Source organism: Cetorhinus maximus, chromosome 6, assembly GCF_964194155.1.
Source record: "Cetorhinus maximus chromosome 6, sCetMax3.hap1.1, whole genome shotgun sequence".
Classification (NCBI taxonomy): domain Eukaryota; kingdom Metazoa; phylum Chordata; class Chondrichthyes; order Lamniformes; family Cetorhinidae; genus Cetorhinus; species Cetorhinus maximus.
The window spans coordinates 101,908,065-101,932,312 of NC_135884.1; the positions used below are offsets into that span (position 1 = coordinate 101,908,065).

At 43.1% G+C, this 24,248-nt stretch overlaps 1 protein-coding gene across 1 annotated transcript in view; it reads left to right on the forward strand.

Annotated features, from left to right (window-relative positions):
* Nucleotides 1–24,248, forward strand: part of LOC144682303 (dynein axonemal heavy chain 5-like) — a 319,205-nt gene that overhangs the window by 263,611 nt on the left and 31,346 nt on the right. The window contains exons 68-73 of the mRNA XM_078544778.1: nt 132–246; nt 415–605; nt 2,452–2,573; nt 8,979–9,131; nt 10,365–10,610; nt 14,963–15,182. Coding sequence (XP_078400904.1) covers nt 132–246; nt 415–605; nt 2,452–2,573; nt 8,979–9,131; nt 10,365–10,610; nt 14,963–15,182 — 1,047 coding nt within the window. The remainder of the gene's footprint in view (nt 1–131; nt 247–414; nt 606–2,451; nt 2,574–8,978; nt 9,132–10,364; nt 10,611–14,962; nt 15,183–24,248) is intronic.

Below are 24,248 nucleotides of genomic sequence, written 5' to 3' on the forward strand. Positions count from 1 at the left end.
TTTTTTTGTTACTTCTGTGCAATATTTGGAACCCAATGCTGGGAAACGTTTACATTTGACATTAACATTGTCTTGCAATTAGTTATCATTGTAGTAGGTGAATTATCGCACATCTCTTTATTTTCACACAGTTGCTACAAGAGGCAGCATCCTTTATTTCTTGATTGTTGAGATGAGTATGGTGAATGTGATGTATCAAACTTCTCTGAGGCAATTTCTTGGGATCTTCGACCTGTCACTTGTCAGGTCTGGTACCACAATTGTATTTACTTGGATTTACCAGTTAGACTTATTTTCTTTCTTTCTGCCCACCCCATCATAATTTACAATGTAATTTCTATTTTAAATCTTTGCATGCTACATTTAATATGGTTCTTATTACATTCAATATATTTTCGAAACTAATTCCACCAGGTCTGCCAAGAGTCCATTCACCAGCAAGCGAATAGTCAGCATTATTGATTATATGACATATGAAGTCTACACATATACAGCTCGTGGATTGTATGAGCAACACAAGTTCCTTTTCACACTTTTGCTCACTTTGAAAATTGATATGCAGTGCCACAAAGTTAAGCATGATGAATTTGTCACACTCATTAAAGGTATGTTGGTTCAAAAGTATATCAAGTAGAACCACAACTTTTAAAAATTGTTATAATGCTTTTGTGATGGCTAAGTTGGAGAGAACAGGAACAAGAGCAAGTTTTTAACTGTAGTCAAAATTGGATAATTATGTTTTAGTGTGAGAAGGGTCTGCTACACTGCTTCATATCAATAACAGCTTTCATTTATATAGTAATAATATCAATAAGCAATGAAGTGGAAACCATTATCTTTAATTCTGAAATTCTGTAATTACGATTGGATTAGTTTTGTTAAATATGCTTGTCCATGCTTCTGAAATACTGTCTAATGAAAGGATCCAATTAAGGCAATAGATAAAGTGTATTTGAAAGAAATTATGCACAGTTTCCCTCAGAAGTATTTACTTAAACCAGGTGCTGTATAGATATATGACTGATTAATACTGTATCTACAAAAATATACAATGATCATAAATGTGTCATAAAATCGTAGAATTTACACCACAGAAGGAGGCCCTTCAATCCACAGTATCAGAGCCAACTCTCAGAAATAGCAATTTACATAGTCCCCTTCCAATAGCCTTTTAAGTTTTTTTTCAACTATTTGTTCATTTCCCTTCCGAAAAGTAGTTATTCACCTTCTCGCGCTTTTGAGTAGGGCCTTATATCATTACAACCCTCCTTTTGTTCATTTGGCGAGGAGCTTAAATTTATAATCTCTAGTTACAGAATGTAATTTGTATTAGCATAGTGTTAAACAGGAAATGTGTGTTGTCTAACAGATTTTACAAGTGATTAGCACCATAATTCTATCAATGATAATTTTGGCTTTAATTGGGTAAGGAGCTTACTTGGTTTAACATGGAATTTGTTAATAAGGCATAAGCCCTTGAGGCATTTAAGTTGTAGATGTTTTCCCGATGGATGAACTAAGATGGACCAGTCTTCCGCACTTGTATTTATTTTATGTTACAAAAATTTTAATGAATGTAATTAAAATTGCTGTTAAACATTTAGGGGATACTTTGGCTTTGCGTGTTAGTGTAAAATGAGTGATACAATTTTTATTTCCATTGACTTCAATCAGGTAGATGTAAAACAGACTGCTGATTTGCTATCACCCATTTTATACAAACTCAAAGTCAAAATCATCTTCTTAGTTTCTTCCATGGAATATTTATGACAGAACTGATGCAGGAAGTTTCTCTCCTCTGGTCCACCTCTTTAAATTAGAAACCAATTCTTCTACAGAGACTGGAGTTAAATTGCAGAAGACAGTGCAATCTCAAACCAGCATAATACAGCCACTTGGAGGCAGTTGCAATCTCACAGTTTTAGATATAATCGACAATCTCTTGTGGTACACTGCTACTTGTGTGCTGCATATCCAAAATTGTTTTGCATCAATGCCAAAGTGGATATATAACGGAGCCCTAAATAGTAATTGATTTAAGGAATGTGGTGTGCTGCAAGTGTCTCCCATTTTGTGTCATACAGCAAGCAAGTAGGATGCAACTTGCTGTTTTGTTGTCAAGTAAAGTCTATAAACTTGAAAGATTAGTTTTTCTATTTGTGGATATGATTAGGAAAATACATTTTGTTGAGAGAGAATTCCTTCTATTTTACCTCCATGGCTCTGTCTTTAGATCTCTTTGAACAGCTTGATATTATTCCTTGGGCAGGGAAAAAAATCAGTCTGCTCTGCAGATGTAGTTCTGTATCCAACCGCCAGGAGGTCTGAGACAATGAACTCTGCAACCAATAAATTGATACATTGAAATGTCAGCCAATAAATTTATCATGTTTTTGAGTGTGGTCTATGTATTATGTATAGATTATCTGTATCATGCCATGTGAATTCCAGGTGGTGCCTCTCTGGACCTCAAAACTTGTCCTCAAAAACCTGCCAAATGGATCCTTGATATGACTTGGTTGAATTTAGTTGAACTTAGTAAGCTTCATCAGTTCGTAGACATCCTTTTCCAGGTAAGATTGAAGGCAACTGGTTGAACATCATTTGATGTGTTATTTTGGTGATTAATAACAATCATTCATCAAGTTATGGATTCAAATTTCAGCAAATGTTGATGCATGAGATTTATGTAAATTTTTTGACGCGTTTGACCCAGCAGAACTAATAGTAGACTTAATGTCCCAATCACATATTTAACTTAATAAAAGATTAAACTAATTTGTAGGTTTTTTTCACTCCCAACTAACTGTGCAGCTTGAAAACTTTAACTTAAGTAAAGATGTTTTAATTTGAGTCTCTTATTTATAAGCTTCCTGCTGGTTTGAACTTCCTGTTTATTAACTGATTTCTGGTGGCTGCCTTTGAGATCTGTTGCAGGTGCACATAACAAAAGAAGTGCAGCGGCTCCAAACATTTTAAAATAGGTTACAAAAACAGTTAAAGAATAGCAAAACTTCCAAGATTCACTTGTCTCAGGGACAGTATGGGATACTGTATGTACAGCAATGGGAACCTGGAGGTCAGGCACCAGGCGACAGGAGTGATAGCTATTGACAAATTAAAAAATGGGAAGAATAAAATGGCTGATTTTAAAAATTGAATTAAATTGCAAGTCCCCTTTTATGATTCAGCCATATATAAAAAACATATTGTAAGAGACCTAGGACAGATGCTTTGGGGGCTAGGAAAAGATCAGCTGGATTGCTAGAATACTGTGGGAAATCAGAAAAGAGTAGCAGTGGTGTGATTTGTGGGAATTGGGAACAGAGCAACTGGTCTGGTAGGATGCTGGGGGAACTGAGTGCAAAGAATCACAACTGGGTTGCTGACCTGTATTGCATAAACTGAAACACAAAAAAGACAGATAAGTGCTCCATGTTTTAACTAACCCATACTCTCAATTTTGAGCACTGCTTTTCTGCCTTATGGTTCCTTTGATGTTTCCTCCTTGTTTTGAGACTCGGGGGAATGAGTACAAAATATCAGGACTGATAACATGCTGAGTGCAGAGTATCAGGACCAGCAGAATGCTGGAGCAACTGAGTTCAGAATATTGGGACTGGTAGAATGTTGGATGCAGAAGACTGTGACATGCTCAGACAATGGGAGCAGATTGCCAGCTCTAGTTACTGGATATTATTGAGCTACAGTACGCAACACTATTTCTAATGCAAAGTAACACAGTGAAAACTGGCACAGTGTCCTAAGATGTGCAGTCAAATGTGCTACAAAATGATTGACCGGGCACTAGAACCAGCTGCAAGATACAAAAACAGTTGCAATTGCAATTAAAGGGATCCCGTTTGCTTATAAGAAAGTGAAGTGAAACAAGCTGTAAACTAAAGATTGATGAGTATTGACATTATGTATTAAGAGAACTGGAAGCAATGCAACTGCAAGGTGTATTATGATGGACAGAGCTTAATTTCTGATGAGATGCAAAGATGGACAGGCAATAGTTTCAGACTGAGTAGTAGTGGTTGTGGTGCTAGCCATCATAAGACAGTTTGAATAAATAGCAAAATGGAATCAACTCATAGGCAGGCAAGATATTCAGATGTGGTAAATCTCCCTGAGGCATCCATTTAAAGAAAACTTAATTAAAATAAAATGGAGGGGTAACAAGAATAGATATGAAGAACATTGTAGTATATTATGTAGATATGTATATGTGTGTATGTGTGTGTATATATATATATATGTGTACACATGTATATAACATGTATGTATTTGTGTATATATGTGAATATAAGAATATAATAATACGTGATCAGCAGCATTGAGTTTATATTACAACCGATATGACATAACCATCTGTCCTCCCCCATCTTCTGTCAATTTATAGTATATCATATTCCAATTTTCGAAATGGAATAAAGTAATCGAGCATGTTAATGCCTTGTTTTCCAAAATACGTTTAGAAAGAATCCATGCAGCTCCTAGGTTTATAAATCACCAAAACTTGCTGTATAGGATATTTTTGGTGTACTCAAATGTGATTCTTCCAAGAGCCTCTATGAGTGAAATAAGAAACCAAAGGTGCAGCTGCCAGCCTGCCCTGTTCACTGCATCTGCCCGGTCAGAACTCAAACTGTTCTGTTTAGAAGAGAGCTTCATACATGACTGAGGTTATAGACATAAACAAATAATTCATGTCCCTAAATGATTAAATTCAAATGCAGTATCCAGGTACTGCAGCAGACACATTGGGCAGATTTTACCAAAATAGACCTGCTCATAGCAAGGGGATTGGCAGTGGGTCAGTAACCTATTGTATTAATGGACTTTGCCATGGCTCTTTAACTCAGCTCTGCCATTAACATCCCTCTCCCAGGTTTCCTGACCAATCACAGAATATGAGCTTGTTACAACCTGCACTCTATCAATGGAAACATCTCTTGTTAAAGGGGCCTTGGAAAAGATTAGAATGGTTGAATTATACATTGCTACCAAGGCTTCAGCAACCATAGGAATGGAAAGAAGACATGGGAAGGCAGCCCCCACTGTCCCTTGTCCACCACAATCCTGGATCTCTAACTATTCCCTAGAGGTCCTACTGTGGAATCTGAGGGACTGCTGTGAAGTGGTGTTTCCTGCAGATGGGAGAAAGAGGCCAATTTCTCAAACTAAGCAAGCATGAATGGATATGGCTGAGGAAATGAGCAGCAGGAATGTGATCCCTCAAATCTGGAAACAGCACCCCAAGAGTTTTAATGACTTCATGAGGGCTGAAGATTTGAATGGCATCCCACTTTTAGGTGTCAGACTTCCACACTCTGACTTCCCCAGCATTCTCCTACAACATTATTTATAAATGAATTAAAAATAAATTAATTAACACATAATAAAGATGGCAGGGCAAGTGATGTGTTGCAACTGCAGAATATGGGAGTTGCTGGACACCGAGGCGATCCAAAGCAAACATGTCTGCGGTAAGTGTCTATGGCTTGAGGAGCTTCGGCTCAGAGTCAGAGCCCAAACTGCAGACACTGCGATGCATTGGGGTAGGGTGGAAGGGGTGGTGGAGAGAGAAGTTACCTGGATACTTTGTACCAGAAGGCAATCACACCCTTTAGGATAGAGTCCTCTGATTTGGTAAGTAGTCATGGACAGGAGAGTGTGACTGCAAGTGATACAGGTATGGGGACCCAGAAGGTAGAAATGGAGGAGCCTCAGACTTTGCAATTGTCCAATGGGTTCAAGGTTCTTGCAGCCTGTATGGATGAAAGTGGTAGCTGCAGGTTAGATGAGTAAACTGACAATAGCACCATGGTACAGGCGACCATTCAAGCAGGGGTAGTTAATAGGAATATAGTGGTAGCTGGGAACAGTGGGTCAGGGAGATAGACACGGTTCTCTGCAGCCAAGAGTGGGAGTCCAGACGACTGTGTTGCCTGCCTGGTGCCAGGGTTCCAGACATCTGCTTGGGGCTGGAGATAAACATTCAGCGGGATGGGGAGGATCCAGTGGTTGTGGTCCACATGGTCCATGTCTACCAATAACATAGTTAGAACTAGGAAAGAAGTTCTGCTGAGGGGGTATGAGCAGAAAGGGGTTAAATTAAAAAGCAGAGCCTGAAAGTTAATAATCTCTGGATTACTACCTGAGCCACGAGCAAATTGGTGTAGGGTAAATCAGATTAGAGAGTTAAATGCATGGCTCAAAGATTGGTGTGGGAGAAATGGGTTTCAATTCATGGGATTCAGCACTGTACTGGGGAAAGTGGGAGCTGTACCATTGGGACGGGCTTCACCTGAACCATGCTGGGACAAGTGTTCTGACAAGTCATAGAACTAGGGTGGTAAAGAGAGCTTTAAACTAAATAAGGGGGCAAGGGATCAAGTTTGGGAAGATGTAATAAATTAAATAGAGAAGACAAGGCAGGAGGGCAAGGTAGGAATAAGAGAAATGATGATTAGTGCATGGCAGGAAGGGAGTGTACAAACCTAAGAGTGCACCAGCAGATAGGGCTAGAGGTTACAAAAAAAGTAAAAAGACAGAACTAAAAGCTCAGTATGTGAATCCATTCATAACAAAAGAGATGAATTGACAGCACAAAAAGAAATAAATATGTATGATTTGATAGCCATTACAGAGACATGGCTGCAGGATGACAATGACTGGGATCTGAATATTTAGGAAGGAGAGGAAGCTAGGAAAAGGTGAAGGGGTCACTCTGTTAATTAAGATGACATTGATACAATTGAAAGAGATGACCTTAGTCCTGGAGATCAAGATGTAGAATCAGTTTAGGTATAGATGAGAAATAGTAAAGGCAAGAAATCACTTGTGGGAGTGGTTTATAGGCCCCTAACAGTAACCGCACTGTAGGACGGGGTACATAGGAAGAAATAAAGGGGGCTTGTGGGAAAGGCACGATGATAATCATGGGTGATTTTAATCTACATATAGATTGGACATATCAGATTGGCAAACGTAGGCTGGATAATGAGTTCATATAGTGTTTTCAGGACAGTTTCTTAGAGCAGCACATTTCAGTACCGACCAGAGAGCAGGCTGTACTAGATCTGGTAATATGCAATGAGACAGGATTAATTAATGACCTCATAGTAAAATCACTCCGAGGTATCAATGATCATAATTTGATTGAATTTCACATTCAGTTTTAAGGAGAGAGGAGTGGACTAGTGTTTTAAACATAAATAAGGGAAATTATGAGGTGATAAAGACAGAACTAGCTAAAGTGAACTGGAAAATTAGGTGAGGGGCTAGGTCAGTAGAGATGCAGTGCCAGACATTTAAGGAGATATTTCAGAAAAAGATGTATTTCAGTGAGAAAGACAAAGATACTCTCTAAGGGAAAAGCATACTCTCTGTGGCTAGCTAAATAAGTTAAAGTATCAAATTGAAAGAAAAAGTGTATAATTCCACAAAGATGAGTGGCAGTCAGAAGTGGACAGAACACAAAGAACAGCAAAGAATGACTGAAAAATTAATAAGGAGGGAGAAATTAGAGTACGCAAGAAAGCTAGCTAGAAATACAAAGACAGATAGTAAGAGTTTCTACAGAAGTTTAAAAAGGAAAATAGTAAATAAAGTGAATGTTGGTCCTCTAGAGAGTGAGAATGGGGAATTAATAGTGGAAAATAAGGAATTGACGGATGAATTGAACATATATTTTGCGTCTGTCTTCACTGTGGAGGATACAAATAATATATCAGAAATAATTGTGAATTAGGAGGTGAAAGGTTGGGAGGAGCTGAAAGAATAACAAGTACTAGGGAAAGGGTACTGAGAAAATTATTAGAACTAAAAACTGACAAGTCCCCAGGTCCTGATGGACTTCATCCAGATCCTGATGGACTTCATCCAGGTCCTGATGGACTTCATCCACTTAAAGGAAGTGGCTGCTGAGATAGTAGATGCATTGCTTTTAATTTTCCAAAGAGATTTGTGTATTTGTAGCACAAATCAGACTGTCAGGTGTAGAGATCAGTATCCTCATATTGCAACCTGTTCAATTTTCCAGGGCCAGAATTTTATGTTCAGCATGCAGGCTCGGCGGGAGCGGGTGGGGCGATCAGAAAGCCGACTGCTGCCCACAATCGGCTCTGCATCACCATTTTACGCTGGCTGGCCAATTAAGGCCCGGCCTGTGTGGATCATGAGCGGTGAGCACTACCTGTGCGGGGGAGGAGGAGGGAGAGTTGGGTCTAGCTCGCAGTTTGCACATGCACGCAAAAGAGCGCTTCAATCTCCCTGAGGCACAGAGCTGCCTCAGGGAGATTGAAGCATTTTTTAAGAAAATTAATAAATGCAGTAAAAATTGAATGAAATGTCCCCTCATGTGACATGAGATGGAACATGTTTTTAATGTCAAAATAAAGGTTTTATTTAATTAGTATTAGCTTTAGGAAACCTCATCCTGCTCTTGGATGAGGCTTCCTAAAAAATGTAAAGGAAGCTTGGCCTTTTCACCTGCCCGCCAATTGTTAGGTTGGACGGGCAGCATAAATTTCAAGTTATTTAGGTCCTTAGTGGCCTTAATAGGCCTTTCAATTATTGGCGGACACGCAGCCGACTCCGGCGCACGCCCACCGAATGAAATGTCACGCAGGTGCGCAGTGACATTGGGATGCATGCTCAATGTCATCACATGTCATATTACGTCCCAACGTGTCAGGCGCGCACCCGCACGCCGAAGATAAAATTCTGACCCAGGTGTTTATTTCAATGAGTGTAAAATCAGGTGAGCTGCAAACTGGGCAGGCTGAACTGTGTGCTTGATGCATGAATGCTGGCACTGAGAGGCAATGCTAACCTTAATTGTTTTGATTTTGAGCCTTTATTGTACATAATATGAGACCTTTCGTGAATGGAATTTTACAGAAGAATTCCATTTCCTAAGGGTGCTTATGCTGTAGTAATTGTCAGCTGTTTATCTATTACATTTGTAGATTGCTCGAAATGAGAAGCAATGGAAAAACTGGTATGATAAAGATGCTCCAGAAGAGGAGGAGTTTATGCCTGATGGCTACCATCAATCTCTGGATTGTTTTGGCAAGCTTTTACTGGTCCGATCCTGGTGTCCTGACAGAACAATTGCACAGGTGGAACTTTTGGAAATAAAAACTTGATTAATAATTTCCTCAGTAAAACCATCACTTTGGCATTGAAATGCATAGAAATTATGTAACAGAGGCAGGCTGTTCCACCCAGCCAAACTGTGTAGGTGTTTATCTGGCACACATTCCTAATCCTGTGTACTCTGCTCTCATATCTATTTATTCCATTTCACCCAGTTTATTTCCAAATTTTCAGCTTGCAATACTTGCACTCTATCAAGGCATTATCCACTCTCCTATTCCTACTACATGCCTAATTAAATTGCCAATCTTCCCCAACAAGTGTCATCTGATACTGTTTGATTCCACTGCAGTTCATTTGATAGTCTTGTTCTTACCCTCCCCACAAGAAGCCACTGCTTTAAATTGTCTAGAAACAGTAATCTGCTCTCTGGATGTTCTTGCTTTAGCCTGTCACTCCTTGTTTTCCTGACACCTAGATAGTCACCACTCCTTTTTCAACAACTGCTAGCTCCCTCTTTATAAGCAGGGTTACAGCCTCTGAAACTCTTTTTCCAGAAACATTTCTCCTTCACTGATGTATTGAATCGTCTCCAGCTTCTGTGATTATAAACTGAAATAATCTCAGGTGGAGACAATTTTCTCAGGTGTTTTTCCATGTTAACTTGAAACTCCCACATCTTGCAGAAACTGCACATCTCTGCTCCTCCTGCAATGCCATTCTTAAAACTTCATCTAGTTTATAAATAAAAGAACTGTTGACTGCCAAATTCTTCAATGAGCAAGAAAGAGGCATATACAATGAATATCACCTTTTAAGATTTACTCATTGGTATTATGTAGGCAAACACAGAAGCCTTGATTATGTGGAATGGGGTTTGAATCCACAATCTTTTGAATTGGAGGCAAGAGTGAAAATAATACGCTCTGGGCCAAGCTAACAATAATTATAGGTGTGACTGTTTCTTAAAATGAGTGACCTCACTGCCTCCTTGACTGAGATCAGGTAACTGTGCATAGTTCCCTGTCAGGTGTTGCATTTACCCAATGGATTATCAGAGTCAACAGTTTAACAGGATGATTTTCACAGAACCCAATTGCATTTGTGTTTGGCCACGGTAAGAACTGCCGAAATGTTGCACTTAGCAATGATTTTGAATTTTTGCGATAATTTATTTTAAGATATATTAACAACGTAGAGACAAAATATATGCCTTTTAAAATCAAAAGTTCCAATACTTATTTTTATATATCTAGGCCCGCAAATATATTATCGATTCTATGGGTGAGAAGTATGCGGAAGGTGTTATTCTGGACCTTGAGAAAAGCTGGGAGGAATCTGACACCAGGACCCCCCTCATCTGTTTTCTCTCCATGGGCTCTGATCCTACAGACCGCATCATTGCCCTTGGAAAGAGACTGAAAATTGAGACTCGCTATGTTTCTATGGGTCAGGGTCAAGAGACACATGCACGCAGATTGCTTCAGCAGACGATGTCAAGTGTAAGAGGATTATCATTCACCAATTTATGTACAAACCTGTCCCTTACAGATATCTGTGTTCCTTACACACTAGCTGTATGGTCAAAGATAGTAATTATCTCTGTTCTCTTTAAATTGCCGAATTAGTTCAGTTAACATGTTTCTTTGAGATCTTGTAGTTTTATTATGTAAAGATCTTGAGAACAATCTACTGTTGTGGAGATTTGAACTACCTCCTATGTCAATGTATTGCCACAGGGCATTGAAACATCAACACCAGAATGCTGAGAATTGAGTATAATCCCAATCTCTTTTACTGCATAAACTCCTGATCTCAGCAATTTAATGGAGCGAGTTCCCAAATGGAGGCCAGACACTCTCCAATAAAGAAGTGGGGAAAAATCAGGAAGAGAGTCAACTAAGGGTCATTAGTTTAAAAACCACAGAAGGTGGTAAATTACTAATAATTGTTTGATGGTATAGAACTTGAGTATTGCTAACAAAAGGAGACACGTCTAAGCTTTTCATCCTGCACTCATCAGGACACTCGCAAAATTTTTTAAAATTCTTTACGGGATGTGGCTAGGCCAGTAATTATTGCCCTTCCCTAATTGCCCTTGAGAAGGTGGTGGTGAGCTACCTTCATGAATCACTGCAGTCCCTGTGGTGTAGGTACACCCACAGTGCTGTTAGTGAGGGAATTCCAGGGCTTTGACCCAGCGGCAGTGAAGGAATGGTGATACATTTCCAAGTCAGGATGGTGAGTGGCTTGGAGGGGAACTTCCAGGTGGTGGTGTTCCTATGTGTCTGCTGTCCATGTCCTTCTAGATGGTAGCGGCCATGGGTTTGGAAGGTGCTGCCTAAGGAGCCTTGGTGAGTTTCTGCAGTGCATCTTGCAGATTGTACACACACTGCTGCCACTATTCGTGGAGGGAGTGAATGTTTGTGGATGGGGTGCCAATCAAGAAGGTTGCTTTGTCCTGGATGGTTTCAAGCTTCTTGAGTGTTGTTGGAGCTGCACTTATCCAGGCAAGTGGAGAGTATTACATCACACTCCTGACTTGTGCTTTGTAGCTGGTGGACAGGCTTTGGAGAGTCAGAAGGAGAGTTACTCACCGCAGGATTTCTAGCCTCTGACCTGCTCTTGTACCCACAGTATTTATGTGGCTGGTCTAGTTCATTTTCTGATCAATGGAAACCCCCAGGATGTTGATCATAGGGGATTCAGTGTTGGTAATGCGATTGAATGTCAAGGGGCGATGGTTAGATTGTCTCTTGTTGGAGATGGTCATTGCCTGACACTTGTGTGGCATGAATGTTACTTGCCACTTGTCAGCCCAAGCCTGGATATTGTCCAGTTCTAGCTGCATTTGCACATGGACTGCTTCAGTATCTGAGAAATCACGAATGGTGCTGAATATTGTGCAATCATCAACAAATATTCCCACTTCTGACCTTATGATGGAAGAAAGATCATTGAGGAAGCAGCTGAAGATGGTTGGGCTTAGGACACTACCCTGAGGAACTTCTGCAGTGATGTCCTGAAACTGAGATGATAGATCTCCAATAACCACAACCATCTTCCTTTGTGCTAGGTATGACTCCAACCAGTGGAGAGTTTCCCCAATTCACATTGACTCCAGTTTTGCTAGGGCTTCTTGATGCCATATTTGGTCAAATGCTGCCTTGATGTCAAGGGCAGTCACTCTCAGCTCACCTCTGGATGTCAGCTCTTATGTCCATGTTTGAACCATGGCAGTAATGAGGTCAGGAGCTGAGTGACTCTGGCAGAACTCAAACTGGGCGTCAGTGAGCAGGTCATTGCTAAGCAAGTGCCGTTTAACAGCACTGTTGATTACCCTTTCCATCACTTTACTGATGATCGAGAGTAGATTAATGGGGCAGTAATTGGCCGGGTTGGATTTGTCCTGCTTTTTATGTACAGAACATACCTGGGCAATTTCCCACATAGCCAGGTAGGTGCCAGTGTTGTAGCTATAATGAAACAGCTTGGCTAGGAGCGCAGCAAGTTCTGGACACCAGTCTTCAGAACTATTGCCGGTATATTGACAGGGTCCATAGCCTTTGCAGTATCCAGTGCCTTCAGCCGCTTCTTCATATCACATAGAGTGAATCAAATTTGCTGGGGACCTCGAGATGGATCATCCACTCCACACCTCTGACTGAAGATCGTTTCAAATACTTCAGCCTTACCTTTTGTACTGATGTGCTAGGCTCCCCCATCATTAAGGATGGGGATATTTGTGGTGCCTTCTTCTCCAGTGAGTTGTTTAATTGTCCACCACCTTTCATGACTGGATGTAGCAGGACTGCAGAGCTTAGATCTGATCTGTTGATTGTGGAATCGCTTAGCATGTCTATCACTTGCTGCTTATGCTGTTTGGCATGCAAGTAGTCCTGTGTTGTAGCTTCACCAGGTTGACACTTAATTTTTAGTATGCCTTGTGCTGCTCCTGGCATGCCCTCCTGCACTCTTCATTGAACCAGGATATATCTCTGGCTTGGTGGTAATGGTAGAGTGGGGCATATGCCGGGCCATGAAGTTACAGATTGTGCTCGAATACAATTCTACTGTTGCGGATGGCCCACAGTGCCTCCTGGATGCCCAGTCCTGAGTTGCTAGATCTGTTCGAAATCTATTATCCACTTAGCATGGTGGTAGTGCCACACAATACCCTCATGGTATTGGATGGTATCCTCAACATAAGAGGGAAAATAACAATTTATACTGTATGTGAAGAGAGTGCTGATTGGTTGGCAAGTGGCATTACCATGGAGAATGCACCATTGATGGTGACTGACAGTTAGCTGCCAAGCCTTGTTTGCAATTTAAACCTGATTGGTCAAGGTATTGCCCTGAGGGATGAGTCAGTGAATGGCTGTCACTTATTCTGTTTAGCTGAAACAGGTGCAACGTATGTACATTTTTTTCTGTCTGCAAAGAACAGGGCCCTGAGTATTAATATACGTAGCTTACAGCACAGAAAAATGCGCCACACTGTGAGCCCAACTGACAATCTTAAATTGGTTATCAGTGTAATTCTTAGTACATTGAGGATTAGTTAGCAAATGTTGTCCAATTGCAGAATCACATCTAATTTTGGACACTGCGTTTTGAGTTTTGCAAGCGTGGGCTGGTTGGGTACAGTCTGTACCCTGCCTGTTGCGAACAGTGGCTGGGACATGCTGTTTGATACGATTCGCCAGTCTTTGGCACGTACGGTCTACATACCTAGCATCACATATATCGCATTACTCACTCGTGTGATAGGCAGGACATCTTTTTTGGCTTGACGGTCTCTACCATGGTCTACCACAAGCCTACCTTCACTGGTCAATATACGTATTAGCATTCTTACAGTTCCACACGCTATAAGATTCATCTTGTAAGTAGGTTCCAAGCCTTTTGCTCACCATGCAAGCTTGATGCTGAAATAGGGTGCATCAATGGTATCCTGCAGGATAATGGCTACCCTGATCAGATCATTTCACACTGTATATCATGCAAACTCATGAATGGACCTAAGGCTGTCACTTTTTGGCTCTGAAAAGTGCCCAGTCTACCTCAGATTACCCTGGAAGGGCAAGGTATCTCAAAATTTGAGCAACAGGTGAAGCTAGCTGTTTCATGCTGCTACTATGCAGTAGCAACACGAGTGGTATTCGCCATGAACAGGGTGCTGCCATCAAAAAGCATATCCCAGCCACTGTTCACAATGGACAGGGTACAGAACATACCCAACCAGCCCGTGCTTTCAAAATTCAAAACGCAGTGTCCAATGTTAGATGTAATTCCGCGATTGGACAACATTTGCTAAATAATCCTCAATGTGCTAAGAGTTACGCTGCCAACCAATTTAAGATAGTCAGTCGGGTTCACAGTGTGGCACATTTGCGTGTACTGGAAGCTACATATATTAAGACACAAGGCCCTGTTCTTTGCAGGCAGAAAGAGCATGTTCATACATTGCACCTGTTTCAGCTAAATAAAATAAGTGACAGCCATTCACTGACTCATTCCTCGGGGCAACGCCTTGACCAATCAGGGTCAAGCTACTTGGTTTAAATTTCAAATAATGCTTGGCAGTTAACTGTCAGTCACCATCAGTGGTACATTCTCCATGGCAACGCCACTTGCCAGCTAATCAGCACTCCCTTCACATACAGTATAATTTATTGTTTCCCCCCTTATATCGGTATTCTTGTGAGTGCCCTGATGAGTGCAAGATGAAAAGCTTAGACATGTCTCTTTCAGTAAATTACCAAATGTTTTCACCTTTAAATAATAACTGTGTTTTGCGTTGGCTTCTAAATTCATATGCAATGAATTGGCTTTTGGGATTCATTTTTAGGGAGGTTGGGCTTTACTTCAGAACTGCCACTTAGGACTGGATTTCATGGATGAATTGATGGACACAATTACAGAAACTGAGACTATTCAGGACTCATTCCGACTGTGGATAACAACTGAGGTCCACAGGCACTTCCCTATTACTCTGCTGCAAATGGCGATAAAGTTTACCAATGAGCCACCTCAAGGATTAAAATCTGGTCTGAAACGAACATACACAGGTAGAAAAGTCAATTTCTAGATTATCATATGCAGTAATTTTATGCTTTAATGACTTCCCTGTGTGTCCATCAATGCAAATTGGATTCAAACCTGATGAAAGTTTTAAAATGACTTTCCCTCCTTTAATGTCCTCTCCTCACCTGAAGGGACTGACTATGCTGGTAGATGGTTCTACGAGCTCTGGCTGCTCTCCTTGCACCTTACTTAAGTTACCATTCTTCATATGTCGGCCATGTCAGTGAGCAGGATATCCAAATATGGGGAGGGAAGGGGTACTGTATCCCAGTTGTATCCTCACCCAATGTCCACATATGCCATGAGGAGTCACTACATTGAAAATGATCAGGAACAGGAACCCCATCTTGTTGAAAAGATTGAATTGTCTTTTTGAGTCCAGGAATTACATTGAGCTTTTGTTTAATTAAAACTATACAAATTAATTATTTGTCTAAAATGAAGCACAAATTATTGGAATTTGAATAGGTAATCCACCTTTTGTTATCAACTGTCCCCTAAGTTGCCATTCATATTTGATCAAATCTTTATAATGGACTGAGACAGGGGTTTTTTAAAGAGGTTTCCTGTACATTAAGGAATTCAGCCTAAGATGTAACAGAAGACTGCACAATTTCATATGAAGGTGGCAAACAGTGTCCACATTAAACAACGCCTACATGGAAAATAAAAAGTAATTTTATGCTCAGTTGATAAATGTATACCAACCCATTTCTCTCTTCCTATGCTCGTTGCCACAAAGCCACTTATTCTGAATATAGTTTCTCCTTTCTCTTTTACTACAATCTCTTTACCTTTTACTGCTCTTCATTATAACATCTCCATTGACAGCTAGAAAAGCTACGCATCTTCACCAAGTATAAGATTAAGGGTGGAATCGTCCGTGCACGCTGGCAATGGGTGTGCTCTGCGGCGTGAGCGGACAATATGGCAAGAAGGCCAAAAATCGGTTTCACGATGTTGTGAAACCAGTTTGTGATTGTCTGCTCAGCCTGTCGATGGTGGGCCATGTTTCCTGCCATCAGACATCGGGAACCTCATTGTACACCTGCATATCATTATAAGGCCAGCCCACCGAAATCATCCCCTCCTGCTGCATCATCTGCCCATGTCGGCACGATTGCATGCTGATGTGTTTCACAGCAGCATATATAAAACGTGCACTTGGCAAGCTACACTTTGAGGGGAGCTTGGAGGTGAGTACACAGTAACGTTGCACAGTGCTCGCCTGGGTCGCCTGTTAGACTTCAAGGTTGAGGCGGGTTGGAGGTGTGGGGGCAAGGGCTTCCCTGTGGCTGAGGCAACTTGGGGGTGGGGGCAAGGGCTGCTCTGCAGTTGAGGCACATTGGAGTGGGGGCAAGGGCTGCTCTGCAGTTGAAGGTAGTGCACAGGCACATGCGGGGTTGTGGCAGGAGGGAAACATTAGGGAAACCTTATATAAGGTGACCATTCTTCTGCAGCTGACACAACTCAGACGCAGCCACACAGACATGCATGGAGTTGAGCCTCTAGCTTATCTGCCCACTCAAGCAATGCCAAGACATGCAAGTGCTCCAGACGTTTTCACCACTTGGGCACAGACTGCAAACTAATGAGCATTTTAGTGGACTGCACAACAGTTGGATGACTGGGCATGTTGTACAATCTCCTTGCTAAAGCTGGCCGTGGAGCAATCATAGTTGGAGGTACTCACAGCCCCTTGCTATGTCATCATCCCGGTTTGGACCAGTCTCCCCCATAGTTCAAGCTAACAGGTGCTGCCTTGCAGTGCAAGTTAGGAGAATGCCTACACCTGAGCTGAGAGCACAGCATGCAGTCCAATGGTCAAAGCTGCCGCCAATCAGTCAGGTGAAGTGCGACAGAGGAAGGTGGGATTTCAGGCAGCCATGCAGCACACTAAACGCTGGCCATCCAAGTGGTGGCCAGCAATCCCTGGGATGCATTAAGGGGCCTTCAAACTTAACCAAGAGAGGTTCCTAGTATACACAAGCTAACCCACATGTCTCTCTCTTTCATCCTGCAGGAGTACATCAGGAGCATGGAGCCTGGTGAACTAGCTGTATGCCTCATGGCGTACAGAGAGCGTGGAGACAACTGGGGAGAGAGCAACGGAGGCACCTGGCTAACCAGAGGGAGGAGCAGCACCCTCAGGAAGAAGGGGTGGCTGGGGCTCCCACACATGCTGTTGAAGAGCCACAGTGATCCCTCGTTGTTTGGTGCCTAGCTAGATCCACAGTCTATAGACGCCACCTTTCATTCCTGCAGGTGACCGAGAACCAGTGTCGCCGAAGACTATGCATATCTAGGGAACTGGTCGGTCACATCTGCCAACTACTGTAGGATTTGGGGACATGGAGGGCATCAACTGCCAGTGGCTGTGAAGGTGACCACGGTGCTCAATTTGTACTCCAGTTTTTCCTTTCAGGGCCCCACAGATGACCTCTGTGGGACATCACAAGCCTCCACCCACAAATGCATCCATGAGGTCACGGATGCCATCTTCATGAGGCCACACAACATTGTGCATTTGATCTGGGACCGAGAGAGCCAGGATGCAGGAGCGATTGGATTTGCTCAGACCTCAGGTTTCCCACAGGTGCAGGGTGCGAGCGATTGCACTCACATGGCGCTCAGATCTCCATTGCAACAAGGGGTCAACTATGTCAACTGCAAGGGTTTCCATTCGCTGAATGTGCAGCTGATGTGCAACCACCATAAACGTATCCTGCAGGCCTGTGCACTGTTTCCTGGGATTGTCCACGATTCCTACCTTCTCAGTTGGTCACAGATCCCTGACGTCTTCCAGGGTCCACAGATGCTGCAGGGCTGGCTCCTCGGGGACAAGGGCTACCCAAAAGAGGCCGTGGCTGATGACACTTGTGCGGCAGCCTCAGACTGCAGCAGAGCGAAGGTATAATGAGGCTCATGCTGCAACTCACAACTTGGTGGAGCAAACCATTGGAATGCTGAAAGTGAGGTTCCAGTGCCTGGTCCGGTCTGGTGGAGCCCTGCAATACAGTCCACAGAGGGTGTCACGCATCGTCGTCATCTGCTGTGCTCTTTACAACCTGGTGCTACAACGGGGAGACGAGCTGGCTGAGGAGGAGATGCAGCAGCTGGAGGTCTCCTCAGATGAGGAGGATGTCAATGGTGATGAGGTTGAGGAGGTCCCCAAAGGCAAGGATGATGGCGATGAGGCCCTTGCCAGACGAGGCAGGCGCACTCGGGATGCCCTCATAGTTGCTATGGAGGATGATGACGACATGCAGTGAGGAGACACCATGGATCCTCACATTGCATCTGTGAATGTTTAACTCCAGTTTGGCTTATGGCAGCGCACATACTGTCTGTGATAATGTTCCTCTCATGGAGACGCAGTGGAGGCCCTAATAGTCACCTGATTGCAGGAGAATGATGACGACATGCAGTGAGGACACTCCATAGATCTTCACATAACCTCTGAGAATGTCTGACTTCTGACTGGCCGAGGGCAACTTGCTTGCGCTCTGTGATCAGGGTCAGATCATACAGATGCAGCCATGAAACTTTTAAAAGCATCTGATCCTTTGTCCACCTTCAGCACCTGAGCCCTTCAGGAGCACAGTGTCACTGGTCGCAGATGCTGAAGGTGGACAAAGGATCAGATGCTTTTAAAAGTGCCAGCCCCACCTTAAAGGTGCTGAGAGCACACAGAGAGAATGACGGAACTCTGTGATGCCTGCCCACGACATTCCGGCAGCAATGACAAGCACCGAGGTACAGGCATCAGTAATGTGTTCAGCAAGTGTGAGGCCGGACCATCATTTTGGTCTGAAGGCTGCAAAAAGCACAGGGAAGAGGCCCTGGACTGAGACACCTGCCTTTATCTTGTGCAGAAAGGTTTCACACGTGAGTGACATGAACACTGCTCATCAGAACAAGGAGGCATAGGCAGGGAGACATCCCTGGGAGTTTATTGACAATAGCGAACATTATGTACAAGTGATTAACATCCGTGTCCAGGATTGCAACTACATCTCCTTAACTTTCCTAACCTGACTCCTGACTCCTCCTGACTCCTACGCCTTGTCTGTGATGACCTTGGCGGGTGTCTTCTGGAGGGCTGCTGTGTGGCAGTGGCATCCTCCTCAGCCTGTGGAGCTGGGGCTGCTGAGGTCACAGGAAGAGGGGATTTAGATGGGCCTGACATTCCCGGAGTCGTCTGGATGGATGGCCCCGGGGGGTGCCACCTGCTGATTCTCCTCCCTATGGGTGCCCAACTGCCCCTGGCTGACTCCTTGAGGGGAAGGGGTAGCAGGAGTGAGATCGGGCTGCCCCGCACCCCTCTCATGTACACACTGTTTGAGGCCAACTATGGCGTTGGCGATGGAGTTCAGCCCGTGCCACAGTGCAGGACCAATGTCTTGGACCAAGGTCTCCATGGCAGCTGCCATCCTACCAGTGGTGACCTCGGTCCATTGCAATGCCAACGCTATTACTTTAGCCTGAAAGAGGACAGACTCCTCCATCATGCCTTGCAATCTGAGGAGTGCAGCGGACATCCCTTCCTTATGTTCCTTAGCTTGCCTTTGCAGCTCCAGCATCTGTGACATGACTGAGTCCAGAGGCTCCTCATCTGACTTGGACTCAGCAAATTTCTGGCCTCCAGCAGTCCTCTGAGTGTTAGACACCTGGGAAGTCCCTGCTGCCGCCTGCTGTCGGTCAGAAAGTGCAATGTGCTCACCATATTGTGATCCCGAGGCTATCCTATAGCTAGGTCTCACTGAGGTGTGTGTCTCTGTCTGGTGCAGGGTGTGGGTGAGCACTGTGACAGGTCTTCAGGGAAGGTTTCAGCGGATTCCTCTTCTGAGCTTCCTTCAGGGCTCGACTGGAGGTCCTGGGTCGTGGACTCTCTTGGCAGCTTTCCAGATATTCCTGCGAAAGCAAGGGGAGATAATTAGTGCATGGCTGTGGCCTAAGAAACAGGACACATCATTCACAGCACGGTTTTCTAATGGATGTTGCACTGCTGGATCCTCACTTGGTAGAGCACCGCTGACCTCACCATCAGTAGAGGAACAGTCCAGGTCCTCAAAGGCCAGTTGGATGGCTGTGTTTTCAAAGTCTGTGAGGACTTTGATTTCAGGCATTCCTCCACCAGTTTGCGACCTCTCCCTCTTATTGTGAGCCAGCTTGTCTTACAAGAATAGCGATGGGGAGAGTGTAACCAGGATGCCTGACAGGCCAGATGATAAGTATGCCTGGCATGTGTGGGTGGTGAGTGATCCCATGGACGGGCTGAGGACAATGAGCGTGTGTGAAAGAGTGAATGGTGATGTCCCTTGAACTGGCAGTGAGTGAGGCCCCTGTGGATGTGTGATGGGTTTGTGAGTGTGTGAGTTGAGAGTGATGAGAAGAATGACTTAGCCTGGTGGAACGGAGGAGATCATTCATCCTCTTGCAGCACTGGGTGGCTGTCCTCTTTTGCAGGGCGTTGGCGCAGACCACTGCTGCCACCGCCCCCCCAAGCCAGGTTAGTGATGTTGCTGCCCATCCTGCAGCCAGGGCGGGGGTAGAGGACATCACGGTGAGCCTCCACTGCGACCAAATGGCGCTCAAGGGATGCATCATTGAACCTGGGGGCTGTAGTCTTCTTGCATTTCGGGTCCATGTCTTCCGTGCAGTGTTCGTGGGCTGGAAGCATTGAGAAGTGTTCGCGCAGCAGGACTTTAAATATGCCACCCAGTGTGATGAAGTGGCAAGGTGATGATGTGGTGGGTGAATGAGAGCCAGCCCACCATGAAACGGCGTATTTAATGCGGCGGGTTTGGGACGATGTAGTGTGAAAAGACGCCATTGCAGCCCATGGATAAAACGTCGTCTCTTCTGCTCGCTACCACACTTAGTGCAAATCCAGCACTGTGCTTCCACCCTATACTTTTAAGCCTAAGCAGTTTTAACATTTTTGGACTTGGTATCCCATTTGAAGTAATAACTTGACCTTTGTACGTTACACGCTGTAGAACTTCTTAGTGATCACTGAGCTGGAGTTGCGAAACTGTTTGGAAAATTGCTTTTTAAAAATGTATTCATGGGATGTTGGCGTCGCTGGTTGGGCCAGCATTTATTGCCCATCCTCAATTGCCCTTGAGAAGGTACTGGTGAGCTGCCTTCTTGAACTGCTGCAGTCCATGTGGTGTAGCGACACCTGCAGTGCTGTTAGGGAGGGAGTTCCAGGATTTTGACCCAGCTTCGGTGCAGGAACGTCAATGTATTTCCAAGTCAGGATGGTGAATGGCTTGGAGGGGAATTTCCAGATGGTGGTGTTCCCATCTACCTGCTGCCCTTGTCCTTCTAGATGACAGTAGTCATGGGTTTGGATGGTGCTGTCTAAGGAGCATTGGTGAGTTCCTGCAGTGAATCTTTTAGATGGCACACACTGCTGCCACTGTATGTTAGTGGTAGAGGGAATGAATGTTTGTTGATGGGGTGCCAATCATTGGGCTGCTTTGTCCTGGATGGGTGTTGAGCTTCTTCAGTGTTGTTGCAGCTGCATTCATCCAGGTAAGTGGAGAGTATTCCATCGCACTCCTGACTTGTGCCTTGTAGATGGTGGACAGGCTGTGGGGAGTCAGGAGGTGAGTTACTCGCTGCAGGATTCCTAGCCTCTGATCTGCTCTTGTAGTCACAGTGTTTATATGGTTAGTCCAGTTCAGTTTCTGGTCAGTGGTAGCCCCCAGGATGTTTATGCACATTAATTAAATATGATTTGCAGACCAGCATCCCATGCATTTTCATGTTGTGAGAACCACGGGGTTTTCGGCCTCACCTGCTGCCAGGATCATCCGGTCCCACTGGCAGTCAATGGACCTTTGGCTGGGACGCCGCATCCCCCATGGTGGGTCCCATCACCGTGGGACCAGAAAATACCAGCTATGGTTTTCCAGCATAGTTCCGCTTGTTGTATGATCAAATTATAATGTGGGCAATCATTGGAATGATAAATGCAGTCCAGAACTTGGATATAAATTGAGGTACTCTCACACTAGGAATTTAATTTCCAAGCCTCACGTAATATTCATACTATGTTATCTCTCAGTATGCTTTTTGTTGGCTCAGATCACCACATTGGCAGCAGCTATGGAGAATTTTCAAACCCTCTCCACCTTCACAACTGAAGGTCAGCAGATGGAGATATTAAAAAGTGCAGAACTTTCCAGATCCTAGAATTGTACTAATCAATTGAAAATTATATTTGTTGACTTAAAACGTTTTCTGCCGAACATTGTCATTTAGCAACCCATACGGTTGTAAGGGCAGTTAAGAGTCAACCACAAAGGTGTGGAACTGGGGTGACCTATAGACCAGACCTGTTAAGGACAGCAGATTTCTTGCCCTAGAGAACATGTTTTATTTCTTTCTGGGTGATCGATAAAGCTTTGCAAATAGAAATTTGTTGAACTTTATGCAGCAGAACGTTACTCTTATACTGTCAACTTAATCTGCCTATTTATAGTGTATTTTCTAAAAAAAACTTTTATCTGTGTTCACAAAATCTTATTTCTTACAATTTATGTTTTTGTCTTATTTCTGTTTCAATTTTCCTGTTACAGATTCCTACATCCACAGTTATAATATAATCTTCCTATGCTATAGTTATATCCTTTTCCAAATGTTGGAGCTGTTATTTCTCAGTTTTGTACCTCCTAGCTCCTCAGCCTATGCAAGAGAGAAACTACCATGCTCTTCTGAATTCTATTTCTCTGATTCTCAACTTGCCATAACTTTTGATATTTTGCTGTACAGAATGCATGAATTTAATATGGGGACTGAATCATGCCTGTGTGTCCTGCACCAATTATCAAATTAAATAACCAGGGATAGTAAACTGAAAAAATATTGACAGTCAAAGAAATAGCACAGCAATGGGAAACATTTAAAATGATGATTAGTAGATTTCAGGAGAAATATATCTCACTAAAAACCAAAACCATCTAACCAATAATGGCACACCAAGAGAGAAAAAAATTGAAACTAAAGAAAATGGCATTCACCAATTCGATAGACAACAAAGGATGACAAAAGGGAATATGAAAAGGTTAAGAAAGACATCAAAAACATTTGGTAGTTTCTGTTTGCCTTCCAAAATTAAATTATCCAGGAACATTAAAGGAGATCATATTCGTCATACACTTGAATAACAAAAGGCAAATCAGGACCAGTGATTTGGCCACTAAGGGATACACAAAATAAACTCACTGGTAATGAACAGTGAAATGCAGAAATATGAAATAATTAACAGCCTTGCTGTTTACCTGGGAGGCTAACATGATGGACCTGACATTAGAAGAAGAGATCAAAAACAAATAATGATATTTAAGATAAAAATAGGAAAGATAATTGATAAACTAATTGAATTTGAGAGGATAAAATCCCTGGTCCAGATGGATTGCATTCATGCATATTACAAGAAGTTAAAGAAGAGATAGCAGAGGCATTGTTACATGTAGTAGAAAAGGGAACTGTGCCAGAGGACTGGTGCCAACTATTGTGATTCCTATATTTAAAGAGTGAGATAGAACAAGACCAGGGAATTATAGACCAATTAGCTTAAAGTCAGTGGTATGAAAGGTAATGGAATCCTTAACTCAAAGATGCAGTAGAAAATCATCCTGACACTGAGAATATAATAAAGAGCAATCCACATGGATTTTAAGAGGGAAGGTTATATTTGACCAACTTTATTGAATTATTTGAAGAAGTAACAGAGATTGGGGGTGTTGGGGGTGAATGTGGTGGGAGGTGGTGAGTAGGGTTCCATTGTTATCACTGAGTTACACCAGAGATTAAACGGTTGAACAATTCCATGGAAAGTATCTGGGTAAGTGGCATGTATCTAGCCCAAATCTTCTACAGTGAGTTCAATGTAAGGGGGACATATATGGTGGGTCCAGGGCAAATCAGCCTATCAGAAGTTTAGACTTCACAAGCAATTATAGCGCCTGTACGGCATCAGGACATCCAATGGGTCATGACTTGCAGCTTAAGTTCAGTACATTTCCACTCCCACT